The following is a 19,252-nucleotide window of genomic DNA, read 5'->3' as shown; positions in this document are numbered from 1 at the left end:
AGTCAATAATACCAGCTCAAACTGGCTCATACAGTGAATTTATTTAAATACTAAAAATAGAATGGCAAAAAACAGCACTTTGAAATCAGAAGGCCCCACAAAAAACATGAAATGTCATTATGCACTACTATTGTCACAATGCACCATACCTGTATACCGCTATTAATAAGTTAATCTAATACATTCCACCATTTGAAGGCTTTATTAAATGCTGACTCAGACATTACAGCTCCACCACATAATTAAAAAGGCTAATTTGTGAAAATACTTTGTCAAGGAAACATTTTATAAGACCCCGTAAAAACCATGTATAAAAATATTTACCCTAAAAGCATCAGAGCATTTCAATAAATGAAAAATGCAATTGAAACCCCAATAGTAGTATTTCTTTTCGAAACGTGACACTTGCGTATTGTATTAACTCTTTACAGATTTTGACTAACAGTTAATCGTTTTGTCTAAAATAAATAAAAAAAAGTTACACTGGAAATTTTTTGCCAAAATCAATCTTGGGAAATCGTGTTGAGAAACTGATATATTTAATCATCTGCTTTAGATGAATAAGCTTATAATTTAATGCATTAAAGAAGTTAGCACTCTCTAAATCTACTGCTGGTGATCGCTGTGAGAACGCTGGTGGAATTTGAGCCCACCACAGTTCCTAAACGACTTCCCGCACTGCCCGCAGATGTACGGCTTCTCCCCGGTATGGATGCGGAAATGGCGGGTGAGCGCTCCCGAGTGGCGGAAACACTTGAGGCACACAGAGCAGGTGTACGGCCTCTCTCCGGTGTGGATGCGCAGGTGGGTCTTCAGGTTCTCCAAGCGGTTGAACTCTCGGCTGCACACGGTACAGCGGAAGGGGCTGCAGCCTGGGGGGTACAGCTGCAGCCTGGTTCGCGCACCCCCCGATACGGGCGGCAGACAGCGCTGCTGGAGCCTCTGGCGGCACTGGCCGTAGTGTCGCCGCAGCAGGCTGGGCAGGGGGAAGGTCTGACCGCAGAACTTGCACATGGGAACGGTGGAGACGCTGCGGTCTGCTCCCATGTGGAATCTGTGGACCTGCGGAGGAACTTGTGATACAGAAGCTTGTTCTGCCAGGTGGAAGATGTTTGGAAACTCGGGGGAGGCGGACTGAAGATCGGAGGCCGGTGGGAGGCTGCTGCTCATGTCTGGAGGACAAGCTGAGGGAATGAAAATAAATCGGGTAAAACCACAACGTCATGATGAAAAATGTAAGGTTTACAATCTTTTGTCACAAATATATTCTATTTTTTGCTTGTTTTAACATGAAAGAGTGAAGTTTTATTTCAATTGGATAGAGAGGGCAAAATTGACCAAACATTTAAAATAGAAATGCTTCTGAACATTTCTTCAACTTTGAGCTCATCTCGTTTGCCTCTTACCTTGATCGACACTTGCACTAAGAAGATGAGTCTCTGGATCTTGACTCTGAATCTCTGTCTCCTCTGGTGGCCACCCGATGCCCTCCATGCTTAAGTTTTCCTCTTTAATTAATTCCAAAGAGCAGGACGCCCCACTCCTTTGCTCTTCCAGTCTTTCCTGCTTTAAGATAACTTGCTCCACTGTAAATTTCATGGCAGTACTGAGAGGTGGCGCCGACTCTGGAACTCGTGGGTTTTGACACGTTATCGCACCTTCGTTTTTCAATGCAATCATCTGAGATGTCATCTCAGTGGGATCTATGGAAAAAAAAAATGAAGCAAATTGTAAAAATAGGAAAATGTTCAACAGAATTTTTTGTTGTAATTACACTGAATGTAATGCAAAAGAAAAGTGCATAGACTTTTTTGTTGTTGTTTATTCACCATCTGCATTTTGCTGAACATTTTGGGAATGACTCCTTCCTGTTTAAACACGATAATGCACCAGTACACAAAGGAGAGTCTATAAAGCAGTGTTTCTCAATTCCGGTCCTCACGCCCCCCCCCATGCCCTGCATGTTTTAGGTGTTTCCCTTCTGCCACACACCTGGATTGAATATGTGGGTGATTAACAGGCTTCTGCAGCACTTGATGGTCATGCAATCATTTGAATCAGCTGCTCTGGAGTAGAGGTACATCTAAAACATGCAGAGCAGGGGGGCCTGAGCGCTGGTATAGAGGAACATGACTGGCCTGCAGAGTCCTGACCTCTACTCAATGAAACATCACTGGGATGGATTAGAAAGAGGAATGCAAACCAAGCCTTGTAGTCCAACATCAGCGTTTGACCTCACAAATAAGCATTTCTACGAATGGTCATTAGTCTGCCTAAACCACAGCTGTCAAACTCCAGTCCTCGAGGTTCGCTGTCCTGCAGTTTTTAGATGGCCAAAGGTACAAAACACTGTAATGAAATGGCTTAATTGCCTCCTCCTTGTGTAGATCAGTTGTCCAGTCCCTTGCTAATGACCTAATTCTATACAGGTGTGGTGCAGCAGAGGCATATCTAAAAGTTGCAGAACAGTGGCCCTCCAGGACTGGAGTTTGGCACCCCTGCCCTAAATATAGAAAGCTTTCTTAGAGTTGAAGATAAATAGGCACAGGATGAGCCGATATAAACCTTTAACAATAATGTTCGTGTGTGAGGGTAAACAAATACTATCAGAAATGTGGTGTAAATGAAACATAACACCTATATGTACACAGACATGTTGCCCTACCTTTATTATGATCCTTTTCTTGTTCTGAGGCTAGCAGCTCCTCACGTCTGTTCATATATTCACCTCGAACATCCGGGCCAGGGCAGTCGTGACCTGCAGGCTCACTCCTGATCTCGGTGCTCTCCGTTGTAGCATTCGTGTTTAGACGAATGCCACAGGGAGTAGGGTGGGGCGCCTCGCCTCTTCGCATAACGCCACTGTCATTATCCTCAAGCCGCTCACATTCAGCCAGCATCTCTTCTGCCCGCTGCAGCTTCTCTTTCAGGGACTCGTTTTCCCTCCGCAGCTCTACATACATGTCGCTTGTCGCCTGACTTACGAGCGTTCGCACCTCCCGGACTGCGATCTCCACAGCCACTTCCAGAGCTCCGTGTATCGCAGCAACAAGCTCCTCTTGAATTGACCGCACAGCCTCAGATCCGCGTAATGAAGGCGCAAACGCTCGCCTTTGCGCCCCGGACAGCTGCGGCTTCATGGCGCATTCAATTTTTTGTAATATTTTTCTTTGATCGACCTAGGTTTGCTGCTGGTTTGTAAACAGAAACGCCACTTCCGCACAATGAGATATGTATGAAATTTCAGTCGCTCTCAAAAAAAAAAAAAAAAAAAAATTGAGGTTGGTATTCTTGTGTCTCCCACACATTGCGACACCTAATGGCGGGCGTGCTAAATTGCAACTTTTATTCACAAAAAACCCCGCACACCAGTCATGATACTAGACTTTATTCCAGTATCCAACAATATTCAAATCCCATATTCAACAGCAAGCGTATCTGCCATTACTCTCGGCCTTTGTAGTGGTCTAAGTTTGATAGAATCCAACCGGAAGGCCCGAGGATGGCTACAAACATCACAGTAAGGACAAACATAGACAAATAAACAAAAAAAATGAAATAAGTCAATCAAGAAACAACCTAATTTTCTAACAAAATACATCAAAGAAGTCTACTTTGGAGCTTTGAACGTACCACACCGCCTATTTTGTATTTGGGTGGTTTATCGCAGATGCAAGTTGCTCTTTGCTGAACATACATTCTGGAAAGTTGAATCCGTAGAGTCTGAAAAAATGAAGTGTTGCAAATTTACTGAAGCGCAGCCACACAGCTGCTTATATTGCACTCACACACCTGCTGGACGATTGACGTTACGTTCAGGTGTCACAAGGAAAATTACATACCATGAAATCAGATAATTGTATAACTTTGACGATATTTATTGAAAAACCTGTTTGTAGAACCCATTTAATAGGCTTTACAATCAACAAAGTGAATGTTGCATCAAACGAGGCTAATCATTTTGCTGCTACCTAATGTTTACTGCTGGTTTTTGAAGACTTCCTCTAATGAAGAGGCACCTGAGAAATATTTAAGAACTGGTTACTGCAGATTTTTTTTAACCCATTTTACATTTAATGCACCAATTCGTAATTTTCTCTTGACCTTAACCCAGACTAGTCTTAATCTAATTGTCCTCTCTGTTATAGTGGTATTATTTATCTCTTGCTGTGCCTTTAATTCTCAATTGGATCACTGTTTTGTTGATCCTTTTCTTTCTTAGTGAACCTCTGCGTTCTGTTCCAGCTTTTCTAATTGAGCTATTAGACAACTTGGACTACTTAATACCAAAGTTGTTTCCTGTTTGTTTACCCTACCCACTGCTTTTAATACCCATCCAACAAAAAAAAAATATTAGAAAAACATCAAATCTAATGTCACTCAACACACTTTAAAAAACAAAAATCTGCAATTGGCCTGCTAAGCATTCATCTTGTGCCAGTAAAATGCATGAGTCCACTCTTGGAAATCATTTTTGGGATCTTCCCCAACCATGATTAGGTCTAGTCAAGGATGATGATTTGCACATTGACCTATAAAGTAACATTCGGGCATCTGATTAAAAAACTGGACTTTTAGATTTATAAAGTCACTCAAGGAATAAAAAAATCCCTCAAGGTCTAATTTAGAAAGAACTGCTAGAATGGCCTCCTTGCCAGGATCCTGCTAAATAACGGCTCAAAAGTGAGAAGTGAAAGGCTTTTTATTGTCAAGCATGCTTTGCTTGCCCAGGCAAGGAAAACCTCTTGTACTATCACTTGTTCCACAATACAGCAAACATAAAGAAACAAAGTGCAACATAAAGTTAAGCCCCAAATTCTCCTGGTGGATTTAAGTTCAAAGCAATCGTTTAATTTTACCAACACGTTTTTAACTTATCTTACTGGATGTAACATTAACATGTTGGCGTGGCCCAGCCAAAGTCCAGACCTGAATCTGATAGACAATCAGTGGAGGGAGCTAAAGATTAGAGTGATGGCAGGGGGGCTTCCAACTTCAGACTGTCGTGAGTTACGGCACATATCTACAGCTGTAGGAAACGGATGTGTAGTTCAATATTCAAATAACAGAACCTTTCTATTCTTGTGCTTTCTCCTCATTTGTTCAAGGTTACTTCTCCACATAATCCCACTCAGCCTTGATATTTCCACACATTCTTTTCCTGGTTGTTAAATTCTCTCTCCCTCTTTGTTTACAGACTGACGCTGAGGTGATCGCCTTGGGCCTGACGTCACTGCTGGATTACTCTTTGATTATTCTTTCCCCGGCGGCTCTATTTGCCTCTGACGCTGTCGTTAGAACTGGGTCAGCTCAGCATTAGGTGGCGGTGAAGGCTGCAGCCTAGATGCTGGTTCAGTAATTAGGTTGTCAGTGCCTGACTGTAGTGTAGAGTCAGACCGTCTCATTCAATCTACAGAACCTAAGGTAAGCATTATGATTGGACCACACTGCATTTGTTTTTTGTTTTTCAAAAGAACTTCTCAGAGTAAGCCACATTATTTCTCGGTTTATAAAAAAGTTTTTCCCGAGTGCCATTTGATTGGTAAATGAAAGAACCTCTGGGCTACCTCATAAAAATACTGTGAGCGAATATTGTCAGTAATTTTTATGTTCAGTAATTTTTATGTTCTTTTATATTCTTTTATATTCTGAAGAAAGATCAGAATATATTAGATGTTGGGCATCTAAAATCTGAAGCAAAATTTATCAATCATTTTCTATTCAAATATTTTCTCAGAGAGTAGCAAGATGGCCTAAATTCGCAAACATGGATGACTAGTTTTGCAAAGTATAGATTTTTTGTAATTTATTGAAAACTGTATTCAATCAACAAAAAAACATGAGATCTCTTAATGCGGGACGCTTCAGTACATCATAAACTGCTGCTGCAAAATTAAGCAGATTGATTGATTTGTTTGTGGAATTTGTTACCAAATGATACATTATTGATAGATTTTAGCTGTGCAGATTTTACATTTTTCTTAGGACTGAACACGTAAAGGTAAGTCCAAACGTTTTCACACTCATATTTAAGCCAAGACGCTTGGTTCTGATAAGACACAAACATCTCTCAATAGATAATAAAACTTCCTGTAAAATATTACATTTGAAAAAAGACAATTCATCTAAATCTACTTACTCTGTGTTAAAAGAATGTCTCAAAATTATTAAAACTCTTGCAATAATCAATGTAAAAAAAATCTTAATTTGCTTAGTAGCAGTCAATCTCTTGTTTTATGACCAGCGTTTTGTCCTGTTTCCAATGTGTGTTTTTGTGTTTTGGTTGCATTTATTTATTTATTTTTTTGACAATTTATATTTGATCATAAGTCTTTGAGGTCAGAAGACTACTTTTGGCCTAATCCAGTAGAGGCGTGGATGTTTGTTGCATCAATGATGGAATATGGTGACTTTTGTCTGCGGTGGCAAGAAGCTTCCATGAAGTCTCTTCTATTTAGTTTGAACAGCTTAGCTTCTTTTCTTAGATTTCCTCCCTCTTTTCAATTATTTTATCTTCCAGTTATTTTTTTAAGGTTACCTTTTTTTATTCTTGTGCAGGATATAAAAAAAAACAACCACAACTAAGCTGTCTGACATAATAATATGGCAGAGGCCTTAGAAGTCAGCTCCACGGAGGACGGTCTGCCTGCGGAGTGGAAACCTTCCAGTCGACGCAGTAGGAAGTCGGGCTGCTCCAACATCTTCTCAGGGGTGAACCTGCATCAGCTGCACAGGCTGTTCAGAACGGCGGGGGACAGAAACGCGGAACATCGGGCGAAGCTGGTGTGGCAGGACGTGGAAGCAAATCCGGAAGGAGCAGAGGAGGGAAAGCAGACTGAGGAGGAGCAGGTAGAGGATGAAGTGGACCTGGCCCAGGCCTTGGTGGGGCTGAGAGTTCGAGCCAGGAATAAGACCGGAATCAGAGCGGAAGGACACAGTAAACACAAGTGGCTCAGAACTGCGGGGTATCTCAGGTATGTGAAAACGTCTGATAGGAGGATTCTGAGTTTGTGTCTTGAAAGGTGTGTTTAATATCAAGGACCTGACACACCAACACCGACCCTGCAATACTGAGTTCTGCTCTGCCTACAGACCTTTTCGCAAAGACGCCTCATACTTCATGTTTCACATTCCTCACTGCGATGAAGCTGGCCTTCTCAGGCTAGTAATGAAGAATCACACACTGTTATAAGAATGTGTGAGATTACAGCAAGCCCATTTTTCTAAAAATCTAATAACCAGACAAACCTTGATTCAGAAGGGGGATAAAACAAATGAATGCAAATCAGGAGATTTCATTAGAAAGACTTGCTAATTCCATTAGGAATATGTGACTGACAATAGTGTCCCTAACTTATTCAAAATAGCAACTGTGGGATCCTACAGCCACAGCAGTGTAATGTGTCCTGCTGTTTGTTGTTTCATGTTTTCAATGTAAAGCACTTTGAATTGCTCGGTTGCTGAAATGGATTATACAACGAAATGTGACTTGATTTATCTGAAATCAGGTTTTCAAACTGTTGAAAACCTGTTTCTTGTTAACAAATTATTGGAGCTGTGTGAATACACAAAGTGCTGTTAATAAGAGCATTAAACATAGTTTGGAATGTTTAATATATAGTTTGGACCTCAAGAATAGTTTGGAAGATCTGCATTTGCTGTGCTTTCATAGCATTTGCTATGAATGAACTGCATTTGCTGTTTCCAATCATTTTCTAATCTAACCCAGATTAGAAAATGTTCATGCATAAACTATTTGTTGCATTTGTGATTTATGACTGTTCTATCTTGAATTATTGTTTTTTTGAAGATTTCATGGTGGTCAGATAAACTTATTGTTGCCTTTCTGTCTTCAGGGTTGAGGAGCCATTAGCCGTCTACTCTGTCGAAGGTAATGCTGATCAGTCAGAAAGTCTGGAGACATTTAAACTGCCAGCAGAGGAAGACATTACAGGGAATCAAAATCCTGTCAAGCCAACATCATGGAGGTTGGGCATTAGGATGGAGAGTGCCAGAGATTCTGAACGCTACCTTCACCGCATCCTCCACTGAAAACAATCCCTAACAATCCCTAGAAGACGGAAGGACAGTAATAAGTGAAAACCCTGTTTCTGCATTGATGGAAATGTGTTATGTTGTGTATTACAATAGGTAAATCTCTTCTGTGTTGCTGTATCTGCTAAAAACAGATTATAGGTGCACTATCATGTCAAACTATGTGTGTTTAAAACAAGAGGTTGTGTGGGGCAATAATAGTATTCCACAACTGCATATAGTTGGATGTGGAATTTCTTTTAGATAAATGTAATAAACATTTGAGCTTGTAAAGACGTAAAATTACGATGTCCTTTAAAATATTACAAAGATTTCAGTCCATAATGACTTCTGATTTTGCATGAGTACTCTCACACAAGAAATGTATCTAAACAGTAAAGCAGTTATTTATAATAATAATAATAATAATGATCAAAGCTTCATCAACAGAAACGGTCCCTGCAGCTTTTTGTTTCATTCTGGATTAACAGACACAATCAGTCCTAGAACATCACTACCAGCAATAAGGTGGAGTCACAAAGTTTCAGAAAATGTAATATGGATAAAATGGTGCTTTTTTACACTTCACAAAGCACAACTTGCACTGGTTAAATCTATAGATGGAAAGCAAAAGTGAAACGTTTCTCTTTTTCTGTGTGAAACAAGCATCCTAGAATTTATTGGGCAAACAAATGATAATTTGTGTGATGACTTTTAAGCTTGAAAGCTTGCTGTTGCAGGTCTATGGTGTGCAAGTAGTTCTGATAGTTATTGTACTTTTGGTATTTCAAAAGTTTGGTATTTGATCACTACCTGATCAGATGAAGGCCTGTTCACAGTAGAAAGTAAAACAAAAGACATAAAATCAGAGGATTTAAAAAGAAAAATACCGGTCAAATTGTTAAAAGGTTGGGCTGCTTTCAGTTTTAACCAAGTAGTTTCATCAGTTAGAGGGATTTTGCAGGGTTTTTACAATTCTTAAATGGCTTCACGCAGTGACCGTCTTGCCTACAATAGTTAACTCTCTTGGCATTTTCTTTTAGCTTAAAATTGGAAGAGTTGGTGCTGAGGAGGGCTAATCTCTTTCCAGCTTGAGAGAGCAGCCACAACTAAAACAAACTCATTGATAGACCAAAAAAAAAAAAAAAAAAAAAAATTGAAGCGATTTACTCAAAGAACTTTTAGCCAGTCTTCATTTTTTGGGTTGAGTGGCTATTAATACGGGATCTGAGCAAGTGGAACATAGCAGTTCATATAATGAGTATTTACATAAACCACTGATGTTCAGGTTGGATTGTTTTACGGTGGTAAAAGTCCACTTCAGTCTTGGAAATTCAGTCCAGCTGCTAGGGTGAAAGGGTCTGAACCTATACGCAGCTTTAATGCTTGAAAATACTTTCGCCAAAATGTTTATATTGAGGATATTATTTTCAAACAAGAACTGGATCTACCAGCTCAGACGGAAAGAATGCAAAAGAACACAAATCAGTATTAATTGAATATATTTCAGTTATAATCTATCATTAAATATTACATACAAATTATACAGTGCAGTGTGACAAAACAATGTCAGTTCAGCAGTATGTTACTTCTCGTTTACTTGGGTCGACCCCAAGAGCCACAAACGTCCGGGGAATCGTCATGACTGGGAAAAACGGGGGCGGTACAAACCACCCACCTGTTTGGTTACAGAAGCAGAACTTTGCTCTTTTTTAATTGATTTTTAATTAATTTTAAGGAAAAAAAAACAAACAAACCACGAATTAGGCAAACAAGTAACATGGCTGCCATCTTATTCAATCTCTTTAAATGTACGTACCTCTGTTTGGTAACGTCACCTCAGACGGCTTAGACGTAGATTTTGATTACCATAGTAACGATGCATACTGTGAATCCAGTTCACACGGTCAACGTATAGAAATGCAAACAGCTTTAGTGCCCCTCTTCCTAACTGTGTGAGAGTTAACCTCATAGTCGAGGAAAAGCAAATGTATTGGCACTGCTGTTGCCAGCGTGGGAGAGGAAACCTGCATGAGTGTTGAGACGAAAGGAAAACAAATGGAATGCAAAAAAAAAAAACCACACACACAAATGAACACGAGGGTTCTGAGTGGTGTGCAAGTGGGTGTGTGAGCAACCATAACATGCACCAATGAGTGCAGAGAAATGTCATTGCACAAAACCTTCTTCAATCATATTAACACAAGGCACGGATGCAAAGAGGGAAGATATTCTGGGAAATCCCTCTTCTTTTGGCCTCATTCCTACATCCAATAACTTTCCTTCTGCAGCAAAAAAAAAAAAAGAAAAAGAAAAACACAAGGAGAAGAGAGGTGGTAGGACCTTTTTTTCTTCCCAAAACAAAAATCTGTTTTCTCCTCCATCCATGCATAGACGCTCCCTCAGCGCGGCAATCTGCTGCTGCTTTTCTTCTGCACTACCACCAGGTGAAGAAGGGTCTTCTGCTCTGGAAACTCTGTGTGTAGGATTCACTGTTTGCTCTCTGAGGTGCTCTCGCCGTTTCAACAATGACCGGGGGCATCTGGACCAACTGGAGTGGGGATTTGCCATCTTTCATTGCTTGGCATATGTTTAAGATCTGAAGATGGAATGATAAGAATGTGAGAAAGCAAAAACATTTATTTTTAGATCACAAATCCCTAAAAAAAAATATTTGATAAAGTTTTTCTAGTAGGGTTTCAATTTTAGATTTTAGAGCAATCATAGGAAAGAGAGGAGAGAACTCACCTGCCCCCTCATGACAGATACTTGCTTGTGAAACTGTCCCCTGTCGAAGCCCGGATCTTTCTGTAACAAAAAGCCAATATGTGCCTGTTTGTTACCTTCACGTAAACTAGCCACCTTCTATGTCAACCACCGATTCCTACTTCACCTTGCAGCTACAATTTACGTCAATGCTGTGGCTTTTCTTGCCTTAAATAGTTCATAGAGGTCCTCTTCCAGGTCTTTGATGAAGTTCGGATCAGATAGTTTGGGAAGCACCAACTCTTTGATTTCCATGGAGAAAGCCACTTTGGCTTGGGACAGCCATGCCCAGTAGAACGGGTCTGCAAATCAGACAGAAGAGCCGTTTCTGAACAGCGTCTTAAAACAATATTATCATTAACGCTGATAATCTGCTGCTATGTCACCAAAACAACCAGTATATTTCAACAGAGAAATGACAAATACACCAAACAGACTCCTTAGAATACATTTGTGAGAGACATCAGTCTACTGGTAAGTGATATATGCATGCAAGAGTTTCTTACAAGCTCTCCAGGAGTCGGGGTGTTTGAGTGGAAAGGCAAGGCCGTTGTCTATAGCTGCCAACTTGATGATGGGCTCCTTGACTACAACCCAATCTGTGTCCTGGAGGGGGGAAATGCAAACATTCAAGATAAACACAGCACAAAATATCCACTTTGATCTGGTCTCTCAGTTAGCCCTGGGTCAACGTAGAGGTGGGTTAGGTTCTGAGGAGCCAGCCACATTTAAAGCCCGATCACAAAATGATATTCGTGTTAAAATGCTTCCATGAAGATTGATGAACAGATAGCAATATTTGTCCGTGTGTTTTTAAAATGTCAAAAAAAACACGCAAACATGTCATAGGTTTGCATAAAGATACTTCTTTCTGATTACTTGTAATACTTACTCCCTAAAGGAGCTAGGAGGCAACAACAGGAGGTGAAAAATTAAAGTTTCTTACTGACAAAGAGAAAAACTTCACCATTTACCACAGGTGCATTTGTTCTTGAACTTCTCAATGAACATTACAGTTAAGAAAACGATGGTTAAATGTGTTTACTTATGTCATTTATAATGAAAGAGAGAGTCAAAATGAAACTACTGATCCCAAGTAGGTTTTTGTGTGTGTGTGTGTGTGTGTGTGTGTGTGTGTGTGTATGTAGTTGAGCATGCCAAGTATAGAGAAGCGAAAAACACATTTAACAAACAAATGGAAATCTTTTTCGGGAAGTGAGGACATTTCTCTAATCCTCGCTTTGTTGTTCCCTTTGTACTGAGCTTTTATAGTTCGGTTTAGAGGTAAGGTATGAGTCAAGTATTGGTAAGGTTATGGTCAGAATACAGTGATATTGGTTAGGGTAAGAGATTTGGGATGGGCATAAATGCAGTTACTAAAATGAATGGAAGTCAATGCAAAGTCTTCAGAGCAATAGAGGTACAAGAATATGTCTGTGTGTGTGTGTGTGTGTGTGTGTGTCTGTCCTTACCCTGTTACCACCAGAGTCCATGGGACAGTCATATTTCAGCAGCCAGTTGTCATTTCCTCTATCTAGATTTTAAAAACAGCCAAAAAGCTGTGTTCAGAAGGGACATCTCAAAAGAAGCAACGAGGTTGAGTTTCTAATAAAATCTTATCCAATAACTACATTCCAATAAATACCGGAACTTGAATATCTATGTTTTGAGCACAGTTACCCGTGTTCCTGATGATGTAGTCGAGGACCACGAGGCGTTCAAACTGCAGCTGTAGCTGACGGTTTGTGTTTTCCGGCAAGGGCTCCGCTTCAAACCTCCGCAGCCAGAAATCTGCATCCTTGTATCCATCGACGAACATTTGGAAGGATCCGACCTGTTCAAGTTTAGAGAGAGGAAAAATAAAAAATAAAAATCTTAACACGTGTAGGTGGGACTTTTTTTTTGTTTTTTTTTCCTCAACTATACACATCAGAAGACAGTCCAGGCATATTTTGGTAACGTCACTTTCTGGTCAAAATCCAGAGGTACTAATTTAGCTTCAATTTCTTTTCATGCTTAAAATATGAAGAAAATAAAAATGCTGGGGAAAACAAATCAGCAAATTATCCGCAGCCTCCAGATGTACAGTAGATTTTATTACCTTACTAAATATTAAAATCCAATTACGTCTTGTGACCCGGTTTCGGTTTGCATTCAAAGTCACTTTTACTTTTGTTTTGTTTCCTTTTAGATTACCGTTTGAAAAGACGAAGAGCAGGTTTTACCAATGACTATTTCTGGCAGTCATGTGACGAACTGTTGATACTGATGAGCACTGACCTGCTGTTATGCTTTTTTTTTTTTTTTCAATGCATTTAAAACGCCATTTGAATTTCAGCTTATTAAAATCCAGCTTATAGAAAATATTTACATCGGAGCAATAAATGTAAATAACTAAAATACGGATACAATTCACTGAAAAACAGGCAGGTATTGACTTTGAAGACTTAAGATGTGAAATCCTCATTAAAAAAAAAAGATTTCTATAATCATCAATATTTTTACCTTAGGTGGAAGTCCAATTCTGTGGAAGCGCTGACCTACTTTGGGCACCTTCTCCAGAGCCAGCCTCTTCCCACGAGACTTGACCCTGTCTATGGCACTGTAGTTGAATGTTTCACTTGCCAAATACACCACCTAAAATGACAACGAAGACTCAGAAATTGTAACTGAAAAAAAAAAAAAAAATGTTTCAGGCTTTAATGACATTTCTTGACAACTTTTACTTTTACGGTACTAGACTTCTAGTTAAAGTCAGATTAGAAATAATAGAGCCATTAGGAAATTGTGTAGACAGTTAAACTCTGCTTATAGCTTCATTTTATATGGAAACAATATTTAAAAGCTTATATTTTTTTGGTAGGATATAAAACATCAAGTTTCCAGTTCGGCCAGTTGAATGAAATACATGTTCCCTAAATACCAACAGCACCACGTGTCTCACAGATAAACCTCTGTAAGAGAAATGTTCCTTAAATTGAGCAGTCCGAATTATTAGTTAAACAAAAATAACTTGGAAAATATTGGAGCAACAAGCTACTCATGACAGTCAAGAAAGATCACATGGATTTTTATTAGACAATCAATTAGATTATTTTAGTTTGGAAAGGTAATTTATAACAGTGGAGGCAGATTTTTTTAACTAAAGTCTTTGAACAAAACTATCAAATTACTGAAGATAAAATAAATAAATAGCATCTAGTAAAAATTACAAAGGCATGGTGGAGGGAAAAAAAAAAAATAGTACAGGCACCGTATGGACCTGCCCAGAACTCCTCTTCTGCTGAGGATAATTCAACTTTAAAACAAAGGCAGCAATAGCAGCTCTGTACTGTTAAACCATGGATGCATGATGAACGATTTTAAAAATCAACGTTAATATAAATATGCAATGATACATCCAAAACTAATTCTGTTTGGCAGCCAGACATAAATAGAAATATAGCGCTTGGCTTTCTGGCTCTTTCAACTCCCCTTTTGTCCTGATGTATCAGATCTGCTGAAGTTCTGCCTGCTGACATAAATCAGGCTCTTGGGGAAATATGTAGGCAGTGGAGTGAGTGAAGATACCTTGGTCTTGGGGACAATGTTGAGTTCCAGTTTCTGATCAACCAGGCTGGCCCCGGCCTCTGAGAGGTAGCCCTGGTTTAGGACCAAACAGTCGCGGCCAAAGCAGCAAGGACAGCACAGTTTCTGGAGCCACTTCGTCCACTTGGGATTCAGCTGGCCGTACGGTTCTTCATTTTTTGGCTTGAAAACACCAATAATTTTCTGCAAAGACATTGAGGAAAAAAAGCTAAATGGGTCTGAATTAGTTTGTAAAATACATTTAAAGAAGGTAGTGCGAAAAGGGATAAAGCTGAACACTATAAAGACACTATAGAGAGCTTCAATGTGGGTTAAACTGTTGGAACGTACACAAATTAAAACAACAAACAGCTTCCAAACGGGCTCCCTTAAATAAAAAAAACAGATAAGAGGATAAGGAGTTTGACAAGAGGAGGACAGATTTGGGGTGTGCCGTGATTTCACTGTTCAATATAGAAATCACATGTCTCTCGTATTACACACACTCCCACCAATTACAACAACAAAATCCTCAGAGAGAGGTAGCACATGACTACTTAGTGACTAACTTAAGAAAGCGCAGTGGTGGGGATCAATGGCAGGAGGTCGCTGCGTAGAGTAAAAACCTCCTACGGTTCGCCTACAATGGCCTTTTCTGTTTTAAACTCCCTCGAGTCGAAATGAGAGAGGTAAATGAAAGACTGTGGTTTTTTTAATGTCGAATAGACTGAAACGGAGGGTCTAAATGTAAGCTTCAAAAAGAGACTTCTGCTTTTTCTTCATTCTTTTTTTTCCCTCTTTTGCACAACATTGGACACATTGATGAGGACATATTAAGAAGGAATGCGAGTGGCTCAAGGTCCGCCATTAAATCCGGTGGCCACCAAGAAGGTTTAAAGTACTTATTTGAAGAGGAACGCTCCCTAATTTCTCCATGGTGACTTAGTGTTTATCCGAGTCACTGTGCATCAATTCGTAGAGTTCCAGTTTGTAGAGCAAAGAAGGCATGCGAGTTCAATATTTTTGGTCCAAATTGATATCAAAGAGTTAGTTTTCTATGGAGAAAAAAAAAAAAAAAAAAAAACACACAGAAAGTAGAAGTTGCATTGTGAGAACGACTAAAGTAAACTAAACTCATTTCAGAGTGATTGATCAATGCGATAGAAGGATTTAAACAAACGCTGACATGCGACTTTTTCCCAGCTGACGAACCTGAATTGATTAGCATCTGTCTGCACAGCCAAACTCACATGATGACAGCATTTTAAAAAGGACTTGAGCTGTTATCAGTGTCACGGTAATATAATAACAACAAGTGATAACAAGTTTACAAGTTTAACTGTAAACTGGTAAAAAGTTTACAGTTTCAAAACCACAAAAATGTCATCACAGCGTCACTTGAACAACAAAATAATACTTTTTTTCTAGCTTATACGAAAGCCTAATGCGTCTGTTCAGAAAAACTCAGTTTAAAAAAAAAAAAAAAAAAAAAAAAGATAGTCAATGCTTGGAAACAAGTTGAGCAACTGATAACTCTTCGATCACTAACACTATCTGAAGCTACAGACAATGAGTCGCAGGTCTGTTTAGCAAGTAAAAGCAGATCCACTATCCCAGCAAATGATTGGTTTCAAACTAGTTTATACCTAAAAGACAGACACCATAATGAATTGCAATGCTGGCTTAGTCCCAACATGCATTAGTATTGTGTCTTAAAGCCCTTTAGGAGTCTGGAACCTACCTTTACAATGTTTTAACCATGAAAAAGCAAGAGTTGTTTGGAAAACTATATCAGTGAGATTTATATTTTAAAGACCAACAAAAGGAGCAGCAAAAGCAAAAGAGAAGGATGAGCAGCGCTTGCAAACAGCTGATGGTGTCACCCAGGACATGTTACTGTGGAATATCGTCTCTGCTGCCCAGATATTGAGCTGCTAGCATGTTGTGATAGTCATGAGACCATCGTAAAGCAACAGTCTTCAGTCAGAGGCCTTTTCGGAGTAGTTGTAAGACGGAGTGCTACTGGAGATCTTTCCTTCCCACCATCTACAATGACTGTTAGAAGATGTTTGGATTACATGCGCTACGACAACAATTGATTTCCCTTTAGGTTAAATAAAGTGCTTTTGAATTGAAACTTTAAGACAGTAGATAACTTCTTTTGCAACATTTTGCTTAATGGGACAACAAGGCATTTTTGAATGGGTCTGGTTTCATCAGTAGTCTGACATAATAAGCTTTGAATACTAAGCTTCTGGTCAGCATTCTCTAAAGCTTTGTTATGAAAATGGATTTAGCTACAATAGTAAACTGGAGCACACATTAACAAGGATCTGCTCTTTGTCTATAAAATGCAAATATGAGAAGAAGAAATAAACTCTCTTTACCCAATGAGGCTGTCAAGGGGCTGTTATAAGTTATATTAGGCCTAAATGTATTGCATCTTAGTTTTTACTGTGTTAACTGGGTAAAAGTGCGTGTGTGTTGTGTTTAAATGTGCTGTAGTCCATCTGCCAAGTCATCACCGCATTGTTAGAGAAGGCCTTTATCAACAATCGACCACAACTATGTCCCAATACACATGTAAATATTTTTCAGGACTAGAGGTCTTCAAGCTGAACCCCAACTCTGTCAGATGTTTGGGGAGACACCTCTGGGAACCTTTAAGAAACCTGAGGATGTAGATGTGAAGCCGCTCCTCTTACCCCCTGAGAGTCTTTGACAAAATAGCTTCCACTGGAGCCCTGGTAGATCCTCTCTGGGTATATCCCTTCCTCTATGGCTCGTTCGGCCTTGCGGATGATCTCCCTGAACTCGGGATCTTCCGGGAACTCGTTCCTGTGCCGCTCTCGAGAACCGTGTCCTCGGTCCTTATCCAAGAGCGGCTGTCTCTCCCCGCTCCCTCCGGGACTCCCGGGTGGGATGCGTACCACGGAGCCCGGTGTGCTCCCGAAGGCGCCTCGGGGGCTGTTGGGCTCCGTGTAGCTGAAATCCCCAGAGTCGCGGAGCGGAGAGACAAGCGGACTTGTCTCGTCCATGCTTCGAAGGTACCTGAGGAGTTATTTTATCCTCTGTTAAGAGACGACAAAACGGAGAAAGAGGATGAAAACAAAAGGAAGGACAGTTGTTTTGCTGGTTAGCTCTGACGCTGGCTAACAAAATCAGATGACTGTCATCTTCCGGGAAGAGGCGGGACCTGTTGAGTGTGTTGATCTGCAACCAATCAGCGTTGAAATGCTTCCGTCAGTAACCTAATTTCAATTGCTGATTGGATACAGTCACCCTGCACACAAAATACACGTGAGAGTGTAGTTAATGTAATCAATTATCTCTACCAAAAGGCCTTTACCAAACATTCTGTGATTTATTTAAACTAAATTCGATCTGAAGCATCTGGATTTCTCTAAAATTCCAACTGAGCCCTATATATATATCCATTAAATAACTGCAAGAAGCAGTTTGTTTGTTTTTTCAGTGAGACATTGAAGGACATTAATCTGTTGATGAAAGCCTTCTTGATTTTTGATTCTTATTATCTTTTCCATAGCTTACATATTGCTTGCAATGAACTATTGTAGCTTACTCGTTACGTCCACACAATACTATAAATACAGGGGAATCACTGCACAACTCTGTGTTAAAATGATTCTATTCAACAACAGGCCTAGCTTTAAATAAATCCAATAGACTTTTATTAATTATAAAGACAGATGTACTTTCATATCAGTGTCAGTTGCATAAAGTACAACGTATTTGTCCTAATTTGTATATTTTTGAATTTTAATTGATTCATGAGTAACTTCATCCAAAGTTGTTCTACAGTAAACGTTTGCTGTGTGCAGACAAAATACTCCTCAGTAAATTTCATGGCTGCAAGATGACTGCGTATCAATACTGGCCCCTGCAGGACACTATGGGTATTGCACAAACGTTTCTCAAATTATTGCCTGTTGCCCAAATAACGTTAAAGCGTCCCTCTAATTCTAATGTCATACCATGTCAGAAGCAGCATCCTAATAAACTGTGCCTAAACATTTGTGTCAATAAAACAAAATAAGTCCTAGTTGTTAACTAATATGACCAGCATTTTTCAACTGTATGGATGTCAGACTGCAGAAAACCGTGTCGATTCTATAAGTCGTCAAAGGGGTTGAGGTCCATACTGCAGATCGATTATGTCGATTGTTGCCAAATTTTGGAGGTACTCTCTGATAAAGCCCTGTTTGTGTTGTAGAACATAATTCAGGAGACATTTCTCTGAACTGAGAATGGCCTCAATGTTAGCAAGTCTCAATTTTCCAGAGAATGTCATATTGCGCCATCACACAATGCCTCAACTTTAAGCTGTTTGGCATTGACAGATGTTCTGAGAAATTTGGTGGGTTTTATTTTTATTTTTTGTATCCTTTGCTACTCAATCCGCAAATGTATCTTCCTGACAAACGTGCCGTCATTTAAGACAAAATACATAGCTTTTTTTTAAAAAAATGATAAAATGCATTATCATAAAACATTGTCACAAGGGGGAAAATCAATTAAAAGCATGGATTTTGCTTTACATTGTACATGTACAGAAACATTCTTTTTTTCTGGCTCATATTATTTATACATTTGTTTAAATGTATAAATTTAAACTTGTTTAAACTTTTCCATTCTCTAAAATTAAAGACTATTATTTTAAAATTTTCAGTGATCCCTTTATATCGCAAAAAGAAATACATTTATTAGACTTTTAGTGTGGAGGATTCTTTGCAGTACAACAGTATTCTACAGTTTATGGGCAGATAATTATATTCATAAATAGATAAACCATTTTTAAATTATTTTTTTTTTATGTTTGGGTGAAAATTACAAATGTTTTGTGTCAGCCTGGAGGACGCAGAGC

General features: G+C 39.4%; 3 protein-coding genes across 4 annotated transcripts; 1 reads left to right on the top strand and 2 right to left on the bottom strand.

The window, feature by feature from the left end:
* On the bottom strand, positions 1-3,731 carry LOC122829621 (zinc finger protein 846-like). 2 transcript variants are annotated; one of them, XM_044114344.1, is made up of 4 exons: positions 3,634-3,731; positions 2,666-3,506; positions 1,407-1,703; positions 1-1,184 (listed from the first exon to the last, which is right to left on the bottom strand). In XM_044114344.1, the coding sequence occupies exons 2-4, from the start codon at positions 3,138-3,140 to the stop codon at positions 607-609; spliced, it is 1,350 nt and encodes a 449-aa protein (XP_043970279.1). In that variant the 5' UTR covers positions 3,141-3,506; positions 3,634-3,731; the 3' UTR covers positions 1-606. The 2 variants fall into 2 exon arrangements, with proteins under 2 accessions (XP_043970279.1, XP_043970280.1); XM_044114345.1 differs by having other exon boundaries at positions 2,666-3,731.
* Positions 3,732-4,940: 1,209 nt separating this feature from the next.
* On the top strand, positions 4,941-8,390 carry avpi1 (arginine vasopressin induced 1). Its single transcript, XM_044114402.1, has 4 exons — positions 4,941-5,005; positions 5,198-5,424; positions 6,559-6,974; positions 7,857-8,390. The coding sequence occupies exons 3-4, from the start codon at positions 6,604-6,606 to the stop codon at positions 8,050-8,052; spliced, it is 567 nt and encodes a 188-aa protein (XP_043970337.1). The 5' UTR covers positions 4,941-5,005; positions 5,198-5,424; positions 6,559-6,603; the 3' UTR covers positions 8,053-8,390.
* Positions 8,391-9,209: 819 nt separating this feature from the next.
* Positions 9,210-17,623, bottom strand: pi4k2a (phosphatidylinositol 4-kinase type 2 alpha). Its single transcript, XM_044114346.1, has 9 exons — positions 17,073-17,623; positions 14,371-14,571; positions 13,306-13,437; positions 12,481-12,634; positions 12,273-12,334; positions 11,307-11,406; positions 10,969-11,102; positions 10,783-10,842; positions 9,210-10,633 (listed from the first exon to the last, which is right to left on the bottom strand). The coding sequence occupies exons 1-9, from the start codon at positions 17,403-17,405 to the stop codon at positions 10,472-10,474; spliced, it is 1,338 nt and encodes a 445-aa protein (XP_043970281.1). The 5' UTR covers positions 17,406-17,623; the 3' UTR covers positions 9,210-10,471.
* Between the last annotated feature and the right edge of the window lie 1,629 nt (positions 17,624-19,252).

This window comes from Gambusia affinis, linkage group LG04, assembly GCF_019740435.1.
Source record: "Gambusia affinis linkage group LG04, SWU_Gaff_1.0, whole genome shotgun sequence".
Taxonomy (NCBI): Eukaryota; Metazoa; Chordata; class Actinopteri; order Cyprinodontiformes; family Poeciliidae; genus Gambusia; species Gambusia affinis.
Note: the sequence above shows the minus strand (reverse complement) of the source record. Positions and strands in the feature narration are given on the sequence as shown.

Coding starts and splice junctions, on each gene's coding strand:
- LOC122829621 (XM_044114345.1), bottom strand. CDS start 3,140: ATGAAGCCGCAGCTGTCCGGGGCGCAAAGGCGAGCGTTTGCGCCTTCA. Junction 1,704..2,665: donor AGAAAAGGATCATAATAAAG/GTAGGGCAACAT, acceptor TTTTTTCCATAG/ATCCCACTGAGATGACATCT. Junction 1,185..1,406: donor TAGTGCAAGTGTCGATCAAG/GTAAGAGGCAAA, acceptor TCATTCCCTCAG/CTTGTCCTCCAGACATGAGC.
- avpi1 (XM_044114402.1), top strand. CDS start 6,604: ATGGCAGAGGCCTTAGAAGTCAGCTCCACGGAGGACGGTCTGCCTGCG. Junction 6,975..7,856: donor AGAACTGCGGGGTATCTCAG/GTATGTGAAAAC, acceptor TTCTGTCTTCAG/GGTTGAGGAGCCATTAGCCG.
- pi4k2a (XM_044114346.1), bottom strand. CDS start 17,405: ATGGACGAGACAAGTCCGCTTGTCTCTCCGCTCCGCGACTCTGGGGAT. Junction 13,438..14,370: donor ACATTGTCCCCAAGACCAAG/GTATCTTCACTC, acceptor TTGTCATTTTAG/GTGGTGTATTTGGCAAGTGA. Junction 12,635..13,305: donor GAATTGGACTTCCACCTAAG/GTAAAAATATTG, acceptor AAACTTGAACAG/GTCGGATCCTTCCAAATGTT.